Here is a 19,996-nt window from a genome sequence, read left to right as displayed (position 1 = left end):
TTTTTTTTAATTTAAGGGTTATTCCCTATACTGCTAAAATATTGGCGATATACTAAGAGACTTTGTCATCCTAAATTATATATGTATATGTTTATGACTTTTGTGTTAAAATATTACATTATCGTATTAAACAACATTTAAATATATTTTTTTAGCTGTAATGCAAATGTGCAATTATTAAATTGAATTATTGGATAAAAATTATATTTCACACTTTTCAGTTAGTGAAAGAGAAGTACCGTCCCATTGGCGCTCTTCGCATTCTTCCCGCCAATTTTGTTCCTTCTTACCATTCCCTGTTCCAGCTTCCACAATATCGATAATTTTCAAGCGATCGCCGGTGGAACTTCATTCTTCGTCTAGCGGTGCTGAGCGCGGTTGCAACCTAAAGTTAACTCTGGTAGTGCGAATGCTAGTGAAAAAGCGCGGAGAAGGACAAGTAACTCTGTCAGCCCATATTAATCGTTTCGTTTTTTATTATTTTTAATATTTTCGTTGTGATTTTTTTTTACGCGATCACTGTGTGCCGGTCAACGCTTAAGTCCTCTAATATATTAAAGTGATCCCTGTGTTTTTTCTCTTCGCTTCTGAAAGTTTTTACGGTAAGTGCAATAAGCGCTAATGTACATAAACATGTATACATATACACATGTACGTATGTATTTATATATTGCCCGAGTTTCGTTTTTGGCTCCGTTTTGCGTTAGCTTTTGGCGCCATATTGAAATTGCCTGCAGCTATTGCTATCCCATTCTATTTCATGGCTTAACATGAATGTAGTTCTGCTTAATTTTATGGGTTTTTGGGAAATAGTCTTGCTGGATACAAATAAATATATAATTAGTCTTTTAGCCTAATTTTGAAAGTGTCTTGCTATAAATATTGCTCCATTAGATAAAAAGCTTCCGCGTACAATTTATTTTTCACGAACCTGATCGAGCCTGTGTGTATATGCATACATACATACATACATACACATGTACATATAAGCAAATGGTTAAGACCCGTTACTTGATGAAAAAATACAATTTTGAGGTTACAGTTATGATTTTATATGCATTAATCTTATTGTCCGTCGCAAGATTTTGTGTGGTGAAATATAATTTTAGTTTATAGTTTACTTTATTTTAAATATAATATCATCTAAATGTATTTATGTATGCATCATTAATATTATAACTAAGTATGAGATAATTAAGCTGTTGGGATACCAAATCGGTTTTTTTTTTTGTTTTGAGTTCATGGAACTAGATATGTATGTATGTATGTATGTAATACATATGTATAAGATAACTGCGGTCGGTATACCGAATCGGTTTTTTTGTTTTGGGTTCATGGAACTGGATATGTACATAAGTATGTATGTATGTATTTTCCTACGAAAATATGAAAGATGCTTGATGCAATTATATTACCTTTATTGAAATTATATTTAATTTAGAGGACTCGCCATGGCTATGATGATGCGGCGACCTATAACATCCGGCAGCCGTCAAGCACCGGATCCGTACGACCAGTATTTGGAGAGCCGTTGTCTTTACCGGAAGCACACGGCACGGGATGCCTCCAGTTTGTTCCGTGCAATCGCTGAGCAGATGTACGACACTCAAATGCTGCACTACGAAGTTCGACTTGAGTGTGTCCGCTTTATGACCCAAAAACGACGCATCTTTGAAAAGGTTAGTGAATCTTCATTTTCAACTTTAGCGGAACATAGTAAAAAATGCATGTGTGCTTATTAAATTAATTAATATCAGTATGTATGATGAAAAAGAGTCGTTCGTCATCTTACTTTGTAGGTGGATTAAGCCAAATATATTAATTTAATATACATATGTATGTATAGTAATTTCATAATTTTTCCTGATCTTGTACATTTGTATATAGGACATCCGTGGCGACTTTGATAGCTACATGATTGACATGTCCAAGCCCAAGACATATGGAACCATGACCGAACTGCGAGCTATGTGCTGCTTGTATCGGTAAGTTTTGAAGAATTGTTTGCATGTGTAAGCTTATTTATTTTGAAATGTTATTTTTGAACACTTGTGCATGATCACACATGATTAAAATTGTTAATTTTCTTGTTTATTGACTTCTTTTAGACGCAATGTGATCTTGTTCGAGCCTTACAACATGGGAACTAGCGTCATCTTTAATCGTCGCTATACTGACAATTTCCGGGTCTTTTACAACAACGAAAATCATTACGATTCTGTCTACAAAGTGGAATACATTGAGAAGGCAGCAATTTGCCAGTGTAAGTATTGAGAGAATGTATACATGTACATATCGGTGCAAATGTCTTACTGTCCATCTTTAGCCATCACCTTTAAGCTACTCTACAAGATGTTGTTTAAGCTTCCCGATGTAAACTTTGCTGTTGAAAGCATGTTGCATCCACTTACTTTCGAGTGGAATACGTGCGATGAGGAGTTCGACAACAAGGGCTATATGATCCGCCTGCAGTGCTCTGATGGTCGCAAGTTCCAGCTGGATTTGCCGGAATACACAAACTGCATTCTGGAGAACTACAAGCTGTGCAATTTTCACAGCATTGCTGGAAACCAGAACAACATTAATAGCCGTAAGGCAGGAGGAGGCAAGCGAGAGTTGAAGTCACAGCCGGATCACGATTCTACCGGGAATAGTGGCAGTGGATCAAGCGATATAATGCACATGTGTCCCAACCGATTGGTGTCCTGTGTGCGTCAGCTGCTAGATGATGGTCAGTATATCTTTGTTACTGCTTTTATATGGTTTACCTCTACATATATTCTCGTTTGCAGGCATCACACCATTTCCATACAAGGTAGCCAAGTCCTTGGATCCGTTCATGTATCGTAATATTGAGTTTGACTGCTGGAACGACATCCGCAAGGAAGCCAAGCGCTATAACGCATATGCCAATGACTATAACTTCAAGGTAAAGCCGATAGACACTAGAGAACTTCTCTCATTCAAATTCCAGTGCACATACATACGTTCCATGTTTTCTAAACTCATTCTCTTTCATCACTGATCCAAGTCCTTGCGTTCAACTTTTATCCTTGGCCAACTCTTTCGACTTTGTGCTGTTTGTTTTGCAGGTGGGAGCCAAGTGCCGGGTGGAAATGGAGCACGCGTTCGAGCTTAGCACGTGCCATATTCAAATGATCTTCAGAGACAAGACCCATTGCTTGGTCTTCGTGGAGAAGATTGGCAAAAAGCTATTGGTACAGCTTTACTTATCTACCTTTTTCTTTGTGCTCTGTTAATCTTTTAATAATATATAATAATATGTCGTGGTATTTAGGGAATCTGATTAGTTTATTCGCCACTAATTAAGTTTTATTTTTTTTTTTGTATCTTTCGCGTGGTTTTTAGGTACCCTACGAGTCCCTGCATCCCTTGCCGCCCGATGAGTTCCGCCCGTGGTCGCTTCCCTATCGCTATCAGCGCCACATGCATAACCACCGCATGCAGTTGCCCAAGTTTATGGGCAAGCCCAACAAGATGCCCAAATGGAAGAAGACCAAGCTGTTCCAAGTGGGCCAGTATTTTGAGCCCACTAAGTGTGACTTGCCGCCGATGCCGGGCTATTTGCCGCTGGAAAACTGCTATCGCGAGGTGGCTCAGAATGACGAGCAACGTGGCCTAGACCAGCAGGATCATGGCCTTACTCAGGATCAGAGGGAGCAGAGCCATCGAGAGGGCACCCAAAAGCCAAGGCAGCAGCGCCCTAAGGAGTTAGGGGCACCGCGCCAGATCGCCAATACTTCAAGCCATGGCCATGAGTCGGCCGCTTCTGCAGCTTTGCCGCCATCCACTCACTTTATGAACTACTTGCCTATGATGTCGTCTGGACATTCTGGGGATCAGGCTCCTGCACCATGGCCAGCATCTCCGTTGACCATCACTGAGGATTTCCAGTATCCGATGGGCGGGCCACCACCGCCACCACCAGCTGACGGGTGCATGTATATGCCTTTCAACGGGTATGGCCCGCCGGCAACGGGTTCAATGAATCTACCAGGACCGCATTCGTTCTTGCCGCCATCTCATGGTGGATTGAATACCCAAACAGCTGGAGGGGAACCCCGTCGCTCCCTTCACATGAACGGTGAAGATTTGCCCGCAGATATGGGCACTTTGCGCTATTTCTACAACATTGGCGTTGATATGCATTTGCGGATGTCGTCCCATCCATCGTCACCTGAAGAGATTGCCATGATGCCGGGTTATCATCAACAGAACAGCACTGAACCACCGGCATTGAAGAACGCTGGAGCTGATCATCAGTCTGGTGTGGCGGCAACACCACCGCCATCTCCAGATGCAGGCACCGCCGCGGACCAGCCGCCTCTTATGGATAAGGCCTACGTGAAGCGTCACTTGAATGCCGGCAAAGTCCGTGCTAAGCGCCCGGAGCAGCTACATGACCTGAAGGATCCAGTGGGGCATGCTGCTCTCATGCTGACACCCACACCGACACCCTCGCCCAGCACGAACGGCAATCAGTTCAGTTTCTACAGCTCGCCGCCGCAGGCTGTGCCGCCTCCGCCGCCGCATCATCATCTGATGTCACCACCCAGGATGATGCAACAGCCTCCGCCACCACCGATCTTCTTTCACAAGGCACCGGCACCGGGATTGCCACCGCAACTAACAGGAGCAGCTGCCGGACAGGTGAGGGTTTAGTATTCCAATTGAAAATATTTAAAGTCCCGTCAACTGGTTACTTGTTGCACTAAGTTTAAAATTTCTCATTTACTTTACTTTTAAATTGGAATTTAAAGCAGGACTACAAGTTACAGCTCGCCAGACTCTTACAATTACTGTCTGGAAATGGAAAGAAAAACTGAATCAAGAAAAGACGACAGAAAGGTTTTCGTATTTAAAAAAAAATCCCTCATTCATTCCATCATACTTGAAGCTAAATAGGCATGTTAAGAATAAATAATAGTTATTTACCAATCATCTGAAGCAATTAAATAACACCATATAGCTGCTAACGCTTTTTAACGCTTAACTAACTTGAATACACACGGCTTTGAATAGTTTTTAGCTTTTAATTAATATTTATTTACTAGTTTAGTGCATTTTGCTGCTTATTTACAAGTTAGGCTTAGGCTTTGGTATTTTAAAAGGCATGTTTATTTTAAGTTTAGAAGGAAATTTAAATTTAGAAACTTGTTTAATTCAAATGATTTCTGTTATCCGTAGAACCCTTATGCCTGGGGCATGCCACCGCCAACGTTGGTGGCCCCTTACGAGATGATTACCAATTTACCCATCGAACAACCACCGCAACAGCCACCACAACATCAGCCGACGACCATGCCACTAACACCCCCATCCCAATCCCAGCCAGCAGCCATCTATGCTGCCGCACGTCATCACTAAAAATGGGGGCACAAATACGGAAAATCGGATCAGAGAGGCGTGTATATATATGGCAATACATATACACTATAAAATATAATTCAACCTAACCTTTTTAAAATTTAATTCCACTTTTAAAAATCTGTTTTCATATTTTAAAAGACACTTCACTACACAAAAAACCAAACTGTAAAACCAATAATTGATTGCATAAGGCCAACTCACTTAACTCCATTTTAAATTTGTAACCCAAAACCATTTTTATGCGATTTTATTAACACACTTATTGAACGCATCTCGTAATCGATCAAAATCGTAACTTAAAGGCAACTAAACCCTAAAAAAGAGTAAGAAAACAATTATTTATATGATTTATTTAAAAACTATTATCTAACAAGTACTCTATAAATATATATTCTCCCATATACGATATCTACTGCTACCCCAACGCTGTTCAGCTAAAAACTTAAATATGTACCCGAAAATTAACTATAAATAAAACAAGAAAGACAAAGAAGACACTAATTTTAAACATTTTATGTTTGTTAGCAGCAATGAATCAAGTACGATTAATAATGAAGGGCAAGTTTAACCACATGTTATACGTTTCGTTTGCTATTTCGTTATATATCATAGTTCCTAGTTCTGTGTCCAATTAATAAGATATTCAATATTTTCATTTGATTTTTAAAACATTTTATTTATTATATATGTTCCTAGTTTGGTTATAAAGTATGGAAACTATGCAACTATGGAGTGGGAAGATACATTTTAAGATTTAATTGCTGTTGAAATAATTTGTTCAGATGTCCTATTGTAGTGCAGGCTGAAGATTTTGAAGACATTTTTCTTTTCTAAGCATTTTATAAATAGTAAGACAACGAAATAATATATGAATATTAAGTAGGGAAAACAAGATTAAAGTAAAGAAAAAGAAAGAAAGAAAAGAAAAAGAAAGAAAGAAAAGAAAAAGAAAGAAAGAAAAGATAAAGAAAGAAAGAAAAGAAAAAGAAAGAAAGAAAAGAAAAATAGTATAAGATACAAAAAAAATATTGGCTTCAACTTCAACTTCTTTCAAAAATTCAAAATCGATTAAAGCTAAACTTTTCAGCCGATAAAACTAGAAAGAGATGAACACGATCAATGTTATCCATCGAGAATTGAAAGGATTAGCTGGGTTAAGGACTGGAATGCCTGCGTGCTGATATCCGCCGATCGTTTATAGGAGGGCTATTTAAATAAATAGAAAATATAAAACTATTACCATGTTTCCCACAAATAAGTACAGTAATATCTAAAGATTTTAGATCACATCAGAAATTTTGAAATTCTTTGAAAAGTAAGGAGGGGATATGTGCATGTAAACGGTCAACATTTTATTTTAAAGAAGAAATCAAGCAATCATTTCGAAAATTAGAAGAAATTTATGATGATGATTTTTAAATTTATTTTTGTATAAACAAAATTCTGCAAAATGGCCAACCTTTGGAGTATATGTCGCAGTGTCTTAAACTTTATGTTTCACAGTTATGAACACGATAGAACTTGTAAATTGTGTTAGAAATTCAAAAACAAAAATTATTTGTATTATTGTATTTTACGTTTTATTTTCGATTTGCATAAAAAAAAAAACAAAATAAAAAGATGGAAAAAGAAAGTAAATAAGGTTTTGAACTACAAAAGTTGGTTTTTAGGTAATTCGGTTTTAGTTCTGATCCCCTTAGCCCACAGATTTAAGTTTAAATGGAACATAATTTTATCCTGATGCTGATATTTTTTATTTATTCCGCTATATTGTCACGATTTTTGTGAATTCTGTTACGGACACGCTAAAAACGCAAAATTGAAGTGGAGATTTTTTCCTCCATTTTGACCAGTTCACTTTTACACTTGTATACTTCGAGTACATTACTGATTTAAGGTACTTTGAGTTCGAATTTTAATAATAAAACTTACTCAGTATATTCTACAAAAATAGTTATGCGAAAAGTTTCGGTTTACATGTATATCCTCCTTTAAATAATATTACTATATCAGTCCAATATTCCATTGTAGAAAATGATCAAAAGAAAAATGTGTTTTAGGAAATCCTATGACAATTCAGAACATGCAATTATAATATGAAATTTATAATTCTTACACTGCAATTTTAAAACTGTAACAACGAAATTGTTTTATAATGACTTTTCTTAATACTTTTAGATATACATTGTTGTTGGCGGTTTCAAATTTCTTCAAATGCAAACACAAGGCGTTTTTGTGACATATCGGCTGGGGTTCGACTAGAAGATGTTTCTATGACACCCTGCAAAATATTTGTTCAAAAACCAATCAGATGAATGAAATCTTCAATCTTGTTCGAAAAGTTTAATATTTATATTATAAATTTCCTAGATGGATTAGTGGATCGTTCTCTGTGCTTTCCTATTGACTACGGAATTTAATACTTGTATGTACTTACATGTCCAAGACAAACGGCAAGGAGTGCCAGGAACAGGAGCAACGTAAGGAAACATTCTTGACCCATATTGACTCCAAGTTTATTTGTATTGTTGTTGAACGTCTTAATGATGTGCCCAAAAACTTTGAACTTGGAAGCGATTCTCTCGTTTTTTTTTGTAGCTTGGCTTATTAATTCTGTTTACTTGGGTATTATTTTTTAATGCTCCCAATTTATTTCTGCTTACAGACTGAAAACGCATCGCAAAAGTGTCGCATTTTTATGCTGAATTTTCAAACTGGCAAATGGGCGCGGCACCGGCGACCTACATTCGCATTCCGATTTTGCGGCAGTTCCACCTGTCATCATCCGATCGCTGCCGCTCCCCCCAATTATTATCGGCATTGTTCTTCGTTAGCTACTCAGCCACTCACTATTGGCAGTTGCGTGAGTGGTAATTGGCCAGGGGATCTGAACAATGGGAAGGACATCAGAGATGGGTGTAATGACAGCTCGCACTCTGATTACACAGACACCGGTGATTCATATGCGACACTTTTCGGGAATTGACCTTTATTCTAAAACAATCAAACTTTTTTATGAATCAGAGCTTTTATTTATAAAAAAAAATTAAGTATATATATATAAATATAATATTTACAAGAATGTAAACTTACCCTAAAGTTTGTATACCCTTGCAGTTTGCAATTGAATCATTAAGTATCTAGATTCAGTTAGGTCAAAAATGATAACAGGAGATATCAAAAATATTTATACATAGCTATACCTAAGATTTAAAATATCTATTATAATATAAATGAAGAGTATATTATATACATGTACATGTTCATAAACGATGAAATAATGTCAGCTTACAGTAGATTTAGTTTATTTAAAGTTATACATTTACAGTTTTATATTTTTGAATATATTTATTATAATTAATATAATTAAAGTACAAATTCTTAAATAATATAAAAGCTCATTTCTCAGAGCAGATGAAAATAGATTGGAAAACAGCAAGTAATAATTTGTTAAACATTTTCCGAAAGTTCCAATTTAAGCTATATGATATAGTCGTCCGATCTGGCTTGTTTCGATATATGTATTTTTAAAACCTGTATAAGAAAGAAGATTCATTTATATAGATATATTACTGAGAGACTGTTGATGTAGGAGTTCGGTCTCGACCTTTAATACTGAGCAAGAAGCTGACTCACTTGATTCCTTTGCAAACTTCTGACATAAATTGTAATAGGATAGGATAGGATAGGATAACAAAAAGTGTCTACTGTCTACTGTGTCTACCTATTAAACGGTGGCAAAAATGTATAATTAAAGCAAAAAATGGCTTATAAAATCGTTGTGGACTTTAAATCGAACGAAAAGCTATTGAAAAGTATTAAATTGAATAATTTGGGAACTTAAACTAATGGGGTTATAATAGAAGTCAATCCATAATAGGTTTTAAATATTCCAAATCGATTTATAAATGCATGTTCAAAAAATATTTGAGGAACCAAATAATATATTTATTATAATATATATTATAATTAAATTAACATTGCAAATACTCAGGTCCTCCAAGACTGCGATTTTACATAATAAATCTGAATTAAGAGAAATAATATAATAAACAATACTGCTACCTACCACAGATTTTAGAAATATTTGTATGAGTCATAAGACCAAATGTAAACTAAAATATATTACACAGGTTAGATTAATAGCTTAATAATAGCTTAGCTCAGCTTTGGAGTTTGTTTAAGAAATTTTAAAACCCTGAAGATTTCTATAGTGAAAAAGTTTCAAATAAATTATTTTCAACATTATTTCGAATCGACCTCAGGTTTTGTCTTCCCTCTTTGAATTGGTATCAAAACCAGATCGAGTTTTATGGTGTTCTCATAATAGCTGTCCTATTATATCTTTAATAATACTATGATCAATAATTATAGTTTTTTATATACTGTAGGATTTCCCAAACCCAATAAATCGAATAGATTGTGTGTTTTTTTTTCAAATTTTTTATTTGTTTGCAAAGAAACCTGACTGGCTGCCAAGACCTCCTCGGCCGTCGTCATCGAATGGATTGGGTGGATTGGGTGGTGTGCGTGAGTGGGCGTGGTTTTTGGTCGCGGGCAGTGGGCGATGGACGATGGTCGATGGTGGCATAGAGATCAGGCTGTATTTTAAAACATACATAACACTAATCAGCCAGAGACCGGACACCGGATAACATCGGCGGCGACTGGACAACGGCTTCGGGGGATTCCGGAGCCGCAGCAGTCACAGCAGTCCGGCGGCCACCACTCTTACTGGACTCTCGTCTCGGCTTAGTAAGAGGGAGCCGCATAGCTGCCGGATCCGGAGGGAGCGGCGCCATAGTGCTGGTGGCCATGGCCGGAGCCATAGGGACCCTCGCGCTCACCGGCAATGTTGGCGAGAGCGGACAGGCCCTGGTTGCCACTCTGGAGCAGCTGGTATCCAGCGCTGGCAGCGGCGGAATCAGCTCCCGATGCATAAGCGGGCAGGGCACGACCACCATCATGCTGGCCATGTCCAGAGCCATGGGGTCCGGCACCGTGACCGTGTCCGCCATGTCCACCGTGTCCACCATGTCCGCCGTGTCCGCCGTGTCCGTGTCCAGAGCCGGAGTGACCCTGGCCGTAGCCCTGCTTGTTCTCATTGACGAAGTACTTCTCTGCTGGGGGCTTCACCACATTGACGAAGACGGGCTCCACCTTGACGCGACGTGGGTGGTGCTTGACGTAGACCTTGCGCAGCACAATTGCTGGGGGCTTGTGGAGCACCACGGGAGCGGGCTTCACCACCAATGGGGGATGGTTCACCAGGACCTTGGTGGGCGGGCGCTTGACAATGATGGGGGCGGGACGGTGGATGAGGATCTCACCCTTGTTCTGGGGATATGTGATGGAGGAGGTGAGGGTGTTGCCCTTGGTGTTCACCGGCTTGTAGGGGATGTTCTGGTCCGAGCCATAGCTGCTCTGGCCAGAGCCGTAGCCTCCCTGGCCACCGGCCTGGGCGACGCCAGCAGCATCGGCGCCAGACTCCAGACCCTGGGATCCGGCACCAGCGCTGCCATACTCGCCACCAGCTCCGCCGGCGGAACCGGCGGCAGCTGCAGCCGCCGAGGCGGCATCAGCACCATCGGAGCCACCGCCGGACACGGGTCCGCCATAGCCCTGGGAACCGCCATAATTGGCGCTCGCACAGGCCTGGAAAGGAATGGAGGGGAAAAAGGGGTTTAATAGAATTCGAGAACTGAGTAATATAAAATCTCTATCTGCTGAATGAGATTATATAGAAAAGATGCGAGTTGAACAATCCCTATCGATAATTTATATCTTAAGAACTTGGGAAGAGAACTGTTTTCTTTTTCTTAAATATTTAGAGTGATGTTCAATGCTTGACTTGAGTTTTCTCAAGTGAAAAGTGACTGAGATGACTTTTCTGGGTTCTGAGATCACCATGGATTAGATCCTACGGATTAAACACTTACGATCAGGCAGGCGGCTAGCGCCCAAATGTAGGTCGATCTTGTCATCTTGTCCTCCGGTGCAGTTCCAGTTGCTCTTCGGCCGCTGGCTATGCTCCCACTTGGATTGTCGACTGTCTTCTGCTGCCCTCCATTGGTGGCCTGCTACTTTAAATATGCTCCGGCTGGGTCTCTGCCATTGGGTACGTGACATTTTTGGCCAGTGGCGGTTCCGTTCCGCTTTGTTGCTGCGCCCCCGACTTGGCCATTGCGAGAACATGGCCAAATGCAGATAGATCGCACGCATCTCATCGCATCGCGGCCAGCGCATATCACGGCGTCTTCGGCTTCAGCTTCATCTTACGGAGAAACCCAAGCCCCAGTCGAAGCCAAAAACCAGCAAAGAGCCCAAAGCTAAATCGGAATCAGCTGCCCGGCCATTGGATCTTGGTCTTGGCATATCGAGGTCCGAACGTCTGCGCAGATTGTGAAAACAGTTCCGCATTGGCAGACATTCATAGTACCATGTATATTGTCATTATTTGGAGTCAGAGTCAGAATGAGAGAGAGAGTTTAAAATAATGAAAATATCTACTCGATATATAGATCTTCGATTGTTGTTACACCTCTAACAAATGTCCTTGGGGAATTTTCTAAGAACTGTGCTCTACAATGTGTAGTTAAGATTTCAGATATAGGGTTCGGTTGCAATCTTGTAAGTTAGTATTATCTTTCTTAGTGATAAGGTCTTTAAATTCATTTGATGATTTTCTCATGGGAAACAAAGAGAACTAGGCATTGGTCGAGAGAAAAAACTAATTTAGTTTGAGGATAAAGAAATCAATTTCTAAACTTTTTCCTCAAATGTAGTATAGTTTTCTTTCACTCTGTGTATTTAAAGGGTATGTTTTATATAGATATAGATAGGCATATAAGAAGACTTTAATTATACAGAAAACTAGCCTAAGGAAGCAGCTAAACACTGTATAAAACCATTTATCCTTTGTAGGTAAAGGAACATAATATATTACATAATTATATTTATTATAAAGTGTATTAATTATCTGAGTAACCCTCGGATTTGTTATTCTTATTTATAGAAGAGTACGACTATGCTATATATTTTATACTTAATGTATGCCTTTACATTTTGTCTATTTGTTAATTTTATTAGTTGTATTCTTGTACTTAATGATATCTGAGTTTTGATTTGGGGAAGAAACTTTGTTAAGGTGATGCAATGCAAACAATGTACAAAAATTCAGATAAGTTGATTAATTAAATATCATAATATTTTATTTTTCTGTAGTAATATTATCTTATTTTGCTGTAGAATAGAAACTATTACAATTGTTTTAACAAATTTAAGTGTTTCTATATCATTGTATACATATATATTATCAAAAACTTTTGTTTTTTAGGCATTAAACATGATTTGTAAAAATTTTGAGAACATTCTAAATGCAAAATTAGCTATCTATCTTCAGCTTTTCTATACATAAATCAGTTTTAAAACCTTAAACATCAATGCATTTTCAGTTCCAATGAACTTCAGTTTATTGATAAGTAAGTTTATAGATAAGTAATTATAAGCAAAGAGCTCAGGGAACAAATGTGTGAATAACTTGATTAAAGTTATCCACACCTACAGAGTTATCAATCATAAATTATCAATTGTAATTTATGGCCAATATCTGGCAAGATAATAAATACATTTCCCTCTTAATGCACATTATTTTCATTCATATAAACTTTCAAGTCTGAAACTGTTTCAATTTAACAAACAATTAATGTAGAATGTGGAATACAACAATGTTTTTCATTGGCTTTAAAAGAAGTGAAAAGATTTCTGTCAATTAATGGAATTTAAGTATTAATTTGATAAATAATATAATATTTGGTTTAATTATGTGGTAATTTTCTTGATTAAAACTTTATCAAAAGTATAGTATAATATGACTCCATAATATGATATCATCATTTAAAATAATTTTCACTTCCGCTCATCATGATAGCTTCCATTTCTTTTTAGATTTTAGTATAATTACGTTACTTCCCTCATCTTCCCTCCATAGTTTGGACCTTCAAAGCGTCTGTTTAACTAGCCAAGCTAAATAATATTCATATATATGAATTTATAATTGCAATGTAATCACTTTCCATTTCCCGTCTGCAACAGAAAAATAATTTCCACGAATCGCTTTACATTTTTAAGAATTTCTTTCTTTTCGTCTTTTATTTGCACACAGCCGCACTCGGCTGAGAAATAAAATTAAAAAAAAAGGAGGAGAACATTTAAATTAAATTAAGCCACGGAGGCGCTGCCATCTCCCCTTAGTAGCTGCTCTGGCCATAGGGAGCGGGGCTGGCGTACAGTGGAGCCTCGTTGCCGGCGGAGTAGCCATCGGCGGAGGAGGCGGCGGCACCGGCAGCGGAGGCGGCACCGGAGCTACCATAGCTGGGACCATAGCCCTGCGGCTGGTGGTTGTACTGGGGGGCAACCACGGGGGCCAGCGGGGCCTCGATCTTCTTGCCCGGCTTGTAGACCTTCACGTAGACGGGGTTGAGGCTGAGGGGAGTGGGCACCTTGTTGATCACCTCCTGCTGGTAGATGACCGAGGGCTTGATCTTGTAGATCACCGGATTGCCACGGACCACGGTCGGGGGACCGCTGTTCACATGTGCAGGCGGTGCTCCTGGCTGGTGGACAATGATGGGGGGCAGGGGCTGGGTGGCGATCACCTGGTGATTGTTGTGACCCGAGGGCACCAGCAGGGAGCGGAACAGATGCTGATCGACGAACTGGGGGGACACCACCTTGATCTTGCCCTGACGGATGTTGCTGGCCAAATTGGTCTCGGCCAGGGACTCGGCAATGTCCTCGGAGTTCTTCAGCTTCTGGTAGTTGGGATCGGCGTTCAGAGCCTGGAGCTGAGCCTGGACGCGGCCCAGACGGCGGGCCTCCTCCGGCGTGGGCTGGATCTCAGCCTGCGAGGCGATCTGGTTAGCCGCCGGCTGGTTGCCACCGGTGGCCACATTCACGTACTCATCGAGTCCGGCATTGGGACCGCCGGACAGATACTGTCCACCGGCACCGCCATGGTGACCATGGCCATAGTTAGCGCTCACCAGCTGAGGGAGACAAAATGGGGCAAAATGGTAACGAAATTAGTGGGGGAATCACAGGAGATGAAGGATGCAGCTTGAGTTGGGGAATCTTTTTTTTTTTAGGGATGCCAAACTAAACTAAATACTAACCGGCGCAGCGGCGATGGCGAAGATGCCAAACCAGAGACCGAGTTTCATGTTGCCGTTTACGTGTGGATTGGATCGTCTACTGCTCGGTGTCTGGCGTCGGCTCCGGCTCTTTATAGCGCCTATAATCGCTGGCCACCATGGCCAGCTACGTGATCCATCTCCATTTCCGATTTGGCCGCATTGTTGACTCGCCATCGTGCCCAGATCGGAGACAACCTGCTTGCCCCCAAGAGTCGTCTGCCGTCTGCTTTCCGCCCAGTCGCAATCATCTCTTTGTCACTGGTCAGTGGTGGGTTCGCCACCTTGGCCTGAATCATAATATGGTAACTCTGTCGGAGGTGGCCCAAAACCCTCCCAAAAGTATCTCTAGCACATCGTTGAAATTCTACAGATAGCTGTTAGAGATCGAGTTCTGAGATATATTTCTCTTCGGAGATATATATCTTGAGGCTGATAAGTATTTTGGGGATGCTGTCTGATCTTCTCTTTGAGAGTTCGGATCAAGAGATAAGTTCTTACTCTTTGTATTGCTTTCTTATTTTCTCTTGCAAAGTTTGGACTTACTGGTAGTACATAGGGTAGAGCTCTCTTTGATATATCTTCAATTGCATCTGATATTTTCGATTTTCAGAGTTACTGATCAAAAATCAAAACAATCTCTTCAATCTATATAATTGCCAACCGATAACACGAAGAAGGTGATAAAAGATTTCCCGAATAGATTGGCTTTATTTTACAAGATACATTTTATAATAAATTGGGTTACAAAGTTCAAGACTGTCTCAACTGTTTGTGAACTGTTTGGATAGTCTATATAGAATATAACTATAAGTCTTATAAATACATTTTCAGGTAATATATTGGCTATCCCAACTAATAGTACAATTTATTTTGAAAAACATGAGATTTGAATAATATAATAATAATTTGAATAGATTTTTTGGGAAACCTACTGTCCATAGTTCAATAAAATAGTTAGTGAATACTGGTTCTACATATAGTTTACTTAAATGATGATAAAATTTTTAGGAGTATTTTATTAGAGTATAATTTATGTATAAATTTATATTTGTATATTTATTTATGTATTTAAAAACACCCATATTCTAGACTAAAAGCACGACTTGTCGTATTTTATTTTTATTTTGACTGAAATAAAAAGACGTGTAGCAAAAAAAATGTAAAATACAGTAATATTTTTGAACATTTTTAAATCTTAAATTTTAATTTTTAAAATAAATTAAGCTGCTTGTTAACCTTTGATCGTTAAGCAATTGCAAGAACGTAGTCTGATTTGTATATTTGTTAAAATAAAAATCCAGACAACCAAAAATTTGTACTTCAGTTAAAATTCCATTCATATTTGTGTATTTTTCTTTTGTTTTTTTTTTAACAATTTTCTTATTTTAATAATATAATTTGAAAATATAAGAACAATACTCAGTACTACTGAGTATACCTCAGGGCACACATTGATCGTTCAGTAATCTTTTTATTAGATCAAGCGGTCTTAGCTCTGTAAAAGGATAAAATCACTCAAAACTTGTTCTTTTTCCAATGAGATGTTTGTTAATTATATATTTTAAATATATAATTCGATTTATGCGATAAATACCACGAGTTACAACAAATTACTGAAAATATTTCCCCAATTTTTGTGGTAAATTAGTTAATCCAAAAGACCATCTTGTTATGTTTTTCCAGCCTTTATTTTATTTTTGTCTATCCTTAATCTTTGTGTGTTTTTATGTCTTTCTTTTTGGTGTGGTTTGTGGTGTGTGTGTATATGTGTGTTTTCTTGGGTGTGTGTTTGTGTTTGTGTGTGTTTCAGCCTCATTTATGGAGCTCTAAGGACCTCCTTATAGACCCCGTCTGTAGAGAAGGTAGGCGAGATCGCGAGTGGGTCGACTGCCATAGTCATTGAAGGGCGACTTAAAGTTCAACTGACTGTTGAAGGTGTCACCCTCCTCCTCATAGCCGACGGATCCTGCTCCTTCATGACCAGATCGCACTGGTGCTGAATTCGATTGGGAAGCATGTAGCTGATCCTCGCTAGAGTTGATGATGTAGCCATGTTTTTGTGGCTTCTGATATCTGATGTGCGAATGTTGGAGTGTTTCTGGGTACTGGTGTTGTTGTTGTGGGTGTTGGTGTTGGTGTTGGTGTTGTTGGTGTGGTTGGTGTTGGTGTTGTAGTGGTTGAAATTGTTGGTGTTGGTGTCTGTGTTGTTGTTGTTGTGACTGTGTCTGTGGAGTGTAGAGTTGTCTGTGCTGCTGGGCATAGTTGTGGTGTTGCTGCTGCTGTTGCACCTGCTGGTGAATGAGATACTGCTGCTTCATGGCTAAGGAGCGGGTATCAAAGGTCTGCTGCTGGTTACCCCTAAAGTAGCCACCACCTGGAATCCTCTGAGTTGGTGGGGAAGGAACAACCTCTGCATCTGGCCTTTCGGCACCTGGCAGGTACTCATGATGCACCTCCTCGTGGACACCATTCTGGGTCTGGTTGATCAGGCGGTTGTACTCCTCGTTGGTGCCACCCACCTGCAGATGAATGGCATGCTTGAAGTCTTCGCCCAGATGCTTCAGCCAGAAGCTCTCATCCACCTCGCCGGTGGTATAGATTCTAGTGGTTTGTCCACTTTTGGGCCTACCCCCAGTACCCGTTCCCGTGGATGCCATAACATCAACCACATCGTACTGCTCATCATCGCCACGCTTTTGTTCCGAACCACCAGACATGGGTTCCACACGAGCTGCCTTCCGGAGATTTCCATTGATCAACCGATCGGTGGTCTCCTCCAGCTTGGGATTTGGAGTCGTACTGGGACTTGTACTGCCATCGAAGACGGCCTCATCGCTAGGTGTGGTATCACCAGAGCTCTAAAGAGTGGAAATTAGGAGTTGAATTAGGAATTGAGATAAGAAAAACTCCCAAAATAGAACTCACCTCGCCGGGAATCCCTGGAGGCTTTGCTACCAAAAACAGCAATAATATTATGGGCCATTTTGGCCACATTTTGGCGCAGATTAAGTTCAACTGAAGCCCCACCGGCCCATGAATTTCATTTAAATACTCCCAGAAAATGTGGCCACATGAGCATGCCCCCCATGTTATAAATTTTAACTAAAAAAAAGACGTGCCGGGACGTGATCTATAACCAGATATAACCATATAGATGTCTCATCCACACGAATCTCCAGCGATCTTGATGCGTCAGTCGATGGCGAGAGAGTGCTCCCAGGGTCATTTGAATTCTTTTGCTCTGCTCAATGGGCTCGGACTCGGAATGGGGTTCGGTCTTTGGGCTTTCTGTCTGTCTGTCTGCTGCCGGGTGAAGATCTTATTTTCTGGATCTTTTGGCTATGGGTACTAAGTATGTGCCATCAATGGCATGATGTAATACATGGTTGACATGCCAAGAGGCAAGAGCTCGAACACATAATTACACTGCAACACATTCAAGAGACTTACAGAATTCCAATTTAAAGGTGAACAAATTGCAAGAAAGTCCGAATACAAATAGCTTTAAGGTTAGTATTATCAATTTTCATAATCTCAAAATTATAAATAAATACAGTTTAAAGTCACATGCGATTTTTATTCATTCTTTCTTTCCCAACCTCTTCTCAACCCAACATGCATTTCCTAAAAATATTATTTGTTTTATTTATATTAAATTCGTACCTTTATCTGATAAATACTTTGCTTATTTATTTAAAAATATCACTCATTAATTGATTTAAATTCGCTTTTACATAAGATTATTACGTATATTTTATAACATTATGGATTATTTGGTTAGCTTGAGGATGGGTTAACTCGTAAAATTGTTATTGTTAAATATTGAAAATATTAATTTCTTAAAGACTCCCTGTACCTGCCACTGGTTTTTTTAATTAATCAAAGAATAAAGTTAACGTTTAGAGATCAGAGAAAGAAAAGTATTTGCTTTGAATTATTTTAAATTTATTTTTACCTCTTTTGACGTCTTTTAGGGATAATTTTAATTACCTTTTTTAGGGAATTTCGTTTGGGAATTTGATTTTTATTTATACAGCTATAACCTACCTAGTATATATTGTTGGCAAAGCAAAAACCCGTTTTGTAATGGAAAAAAGACAATTATATTATTGTAATTTGACTTCAGATAAACCAATTTTGTCTGATCTATACTTACTAATTGCTTAGTCAGCGCGAAGAGTTGGCTGTTTTTTCTGCTTTTGGTAATTAATACTATTTTCTTTTATATATGCGATAGCAAGAATTCGGTTGCTGAATGATCTGGTTGTTTGCTTTCCATTTAGATTAACGATGCCATTGACAGATCGTGATATTTGTGTATGATTGTACACGTTTTAATTGGTTTAGTCTACATGTAGTATACTATACAATACGCTTTACTGTAGCGTATTTTGCAAACATATTCTCTCCATAAATAATACAATAATAATTAAAAATTACCTTGATTTCATCCCACAAAATATTATTACTTATTTACTTGCTGTGGTTATTTCAATTTAATATATTAAAATTTACAAATTTATAGTATTCTTGATCAGTTAAGTTCATAAGTTGATTGACATAAGTTCGTCTGTCTCTTCATCCATTTGTCTTTCAAATGAGTAAAAGCAATTAAAAAGGTAACATACTTTGGCTTACATATCTTTACTTATTAATGTACATACTCATAGTACACTGTCTCCTTAATTATAAATTAAGGTTGAGGATATATAACTTAATTACCATTATTATTATTCCCCTATATTACAAAAATAATTAAAATGTAGACATTATTGCTTGAGTTTATTAAGTCTTCAATAGTTATTATTGATCTACTTGTTAGCTGATTAATAATTTGCATCAAGAATATAAATAAAGAAAAAGGTAAACAAATACAATTTTAGCAGTATGTTAAAAATATAAGGTTTCTGGTCATAACTTTAAGACCATTAAGTAACGTAATCCTATTTGGACGATTTTTATTTTATACTCAAGTTTTTTTTTTGTATTTGGAAAATACCTATAGCCACTTATTTCTAGAATTTTGGGTTTTATATTAAGACTTTTGCTCTTATATAAGGATTTTACTTAAGAACCCATAATCCTTAAAATGTTTAAGTTTTCTGTACTCAAATATAAGTAGTTACCCTAACCAATATCAAAAATATAAAACATATGTATATGCATTATGATACTGGCATTACAATAAAATGTTGCCTAAATAAACACAAATTTTGACTAAGAATATAAAACATTGTGAGGCATACTTTTGGGAGATCGTGATTCGTAATTGCAAACCCCAACCCAAATCCAAAATTATAGAATCCGATCTGATATTTTTGATCAAACAAACAAACACTTTATTAAACTTACAAATTGGGGCCAGCAAAAGGCGGAAGAAATAGTAAACTGAAATTGAGGTTGGGACTTGA

The 19,996-nt window shown here is 38.4% G+C and overlaps 4 protein-coding genes across 6 annotated transcripts; 1 reads left to right on the top strand and 3 right to left on the bottom strand.

Moving 5' to 3' along the window:
- Positions 1-221: 221 nt before the first annotated feature.
- On the top strand, positions 222-5,899 carry otu (ovarian tumor). 3 transcript variants are annotated; one of them, XR_015272557.1, is made up of 10 exons: positions 222-602; positions 1,442-1,679; positions 1,888-1,985; positions 2,109-2,263; positions 2,327-2,731; positions 2,793-2,929; positions 3,093-3,218; positions 3,370-4,671; positions 4,785-4,926; positions 5,209-5,343. XR_015272557.1 is itself a non-coding variant. In XM_020942153.2 (9 exons), the coding sequence occupies exons 2-9, from the start codon at positions 1,452-1,454 to the stop codon at positions 5,386-5,388; spliced, it is 2,631 nt and encodes an 876-aa protein (XP_020797812.2). In that variant the 5' UTR covers positions 467-602; positions 1,442-1,451; the 3' UTR covers positions 5,389-5,899. The 3 variants fall into 3 exon arrangements, 2 of the variants coding, with proteins under 2 accessions (XP_020797812.2, XP_020797813.2); XM_020942153.2 differs by lacking the exon at positions 4,785-4,926 and having other exon boundaries at positions 467-602; positions 5,209-5,899; XM_020942154.2 differs by lacking the exons at positions 3,093-3,218; positions 4,785-4,926 and having other exon boundaries at positions 467-602; positions 5,209-5,899.
- Positions 5,900-9,842: 3,943 nt separating this feature from the next.
- On the bottom strand, positions 9,843-11,467 carry Cp38 (Chorion protein 38). Its single transcript, XM_020942105.2, has 2 exons — positions 11,331-11,467; positions 9,843-11,046 (listed from the first exon to the last, which is right to left on the bottom strand). The coding sequence occupies exons 1-2, from the start codon at positions 11,373-11,375 to the stop codon at positions 10,144-10,146; spliced, it is 948 nt and encodes a 315-aa protein (XP_020797764.2). The 5' UTR covers positions 11,376-11,467; the 3' UTR covers positions 9,843-10,143.
- A 2,040-nt stretch (positions 11,468-13,507) lies between these two features.
- Positions 13,508-14,665, bottom strand: Cp36 (Chorion protein 36). The gene is made up of 2 exons (XM_020942156.2): positions 14,565-14,665; positions 13,508-14,438 (listed from the first exon to the last, which is right to left on the bottom strand). The coding sequence occupies exons 1-2, from the start codon at positions 14,610-14,612 to the stop codon at positions 13,641-13,643; spliced, it is 846 nt and encodes a 281-aa protein (XP_020797815.1). The 5' UTR covers positions 14,613-14,665; the 3' UTR covers positions 13,508-13,640.
- Positions 14,666-16,134: 1,469 nt separating this feature from the next.
- On the bottom strand, positions 16,135-17,580 carry Cp7Fc (Chorion protein c at 7F). The gene is made up of 2 exons (XM_020942245.2): positions 17,511-17,580; positions 16,135-17,443 (listed from the first exon to the last, which is right to left on the bottom strand). Exons 1-2 carry the CDS (start codon positions 17,577-17,579, stop codon positions 16,424-16,426), a joined length of 1,089 nt encoding a protein of 362 aa, XP_020797904.2. The 5' UTR covers position 17,580; the 3' UTR covers positions 16,135-16,423.
- Between the last annotated feature and the right edge of the window lie 2,416 nt (positions 17,581-19,996).

Source organism: Drosophila serrata, unplaced genomic scaffold (genome assembly GCF_035046125.1).
Source record: "Drosophila serrata isolate PLE 108 unplaced genomic scaffold, ASM3504612v1 contig_293, whole genome shotgun sequence".
NCBI classification, from domain to species: domain Eukaryota; kingdom Metazoa; phylum Arthropoda; class Insecta; order Diptera; family Drosophilidae; genus Drosophila; species Drosophila serrata.
This window is presented reverse-complemented; position numbering and strand designations above follow the sequence as displayed.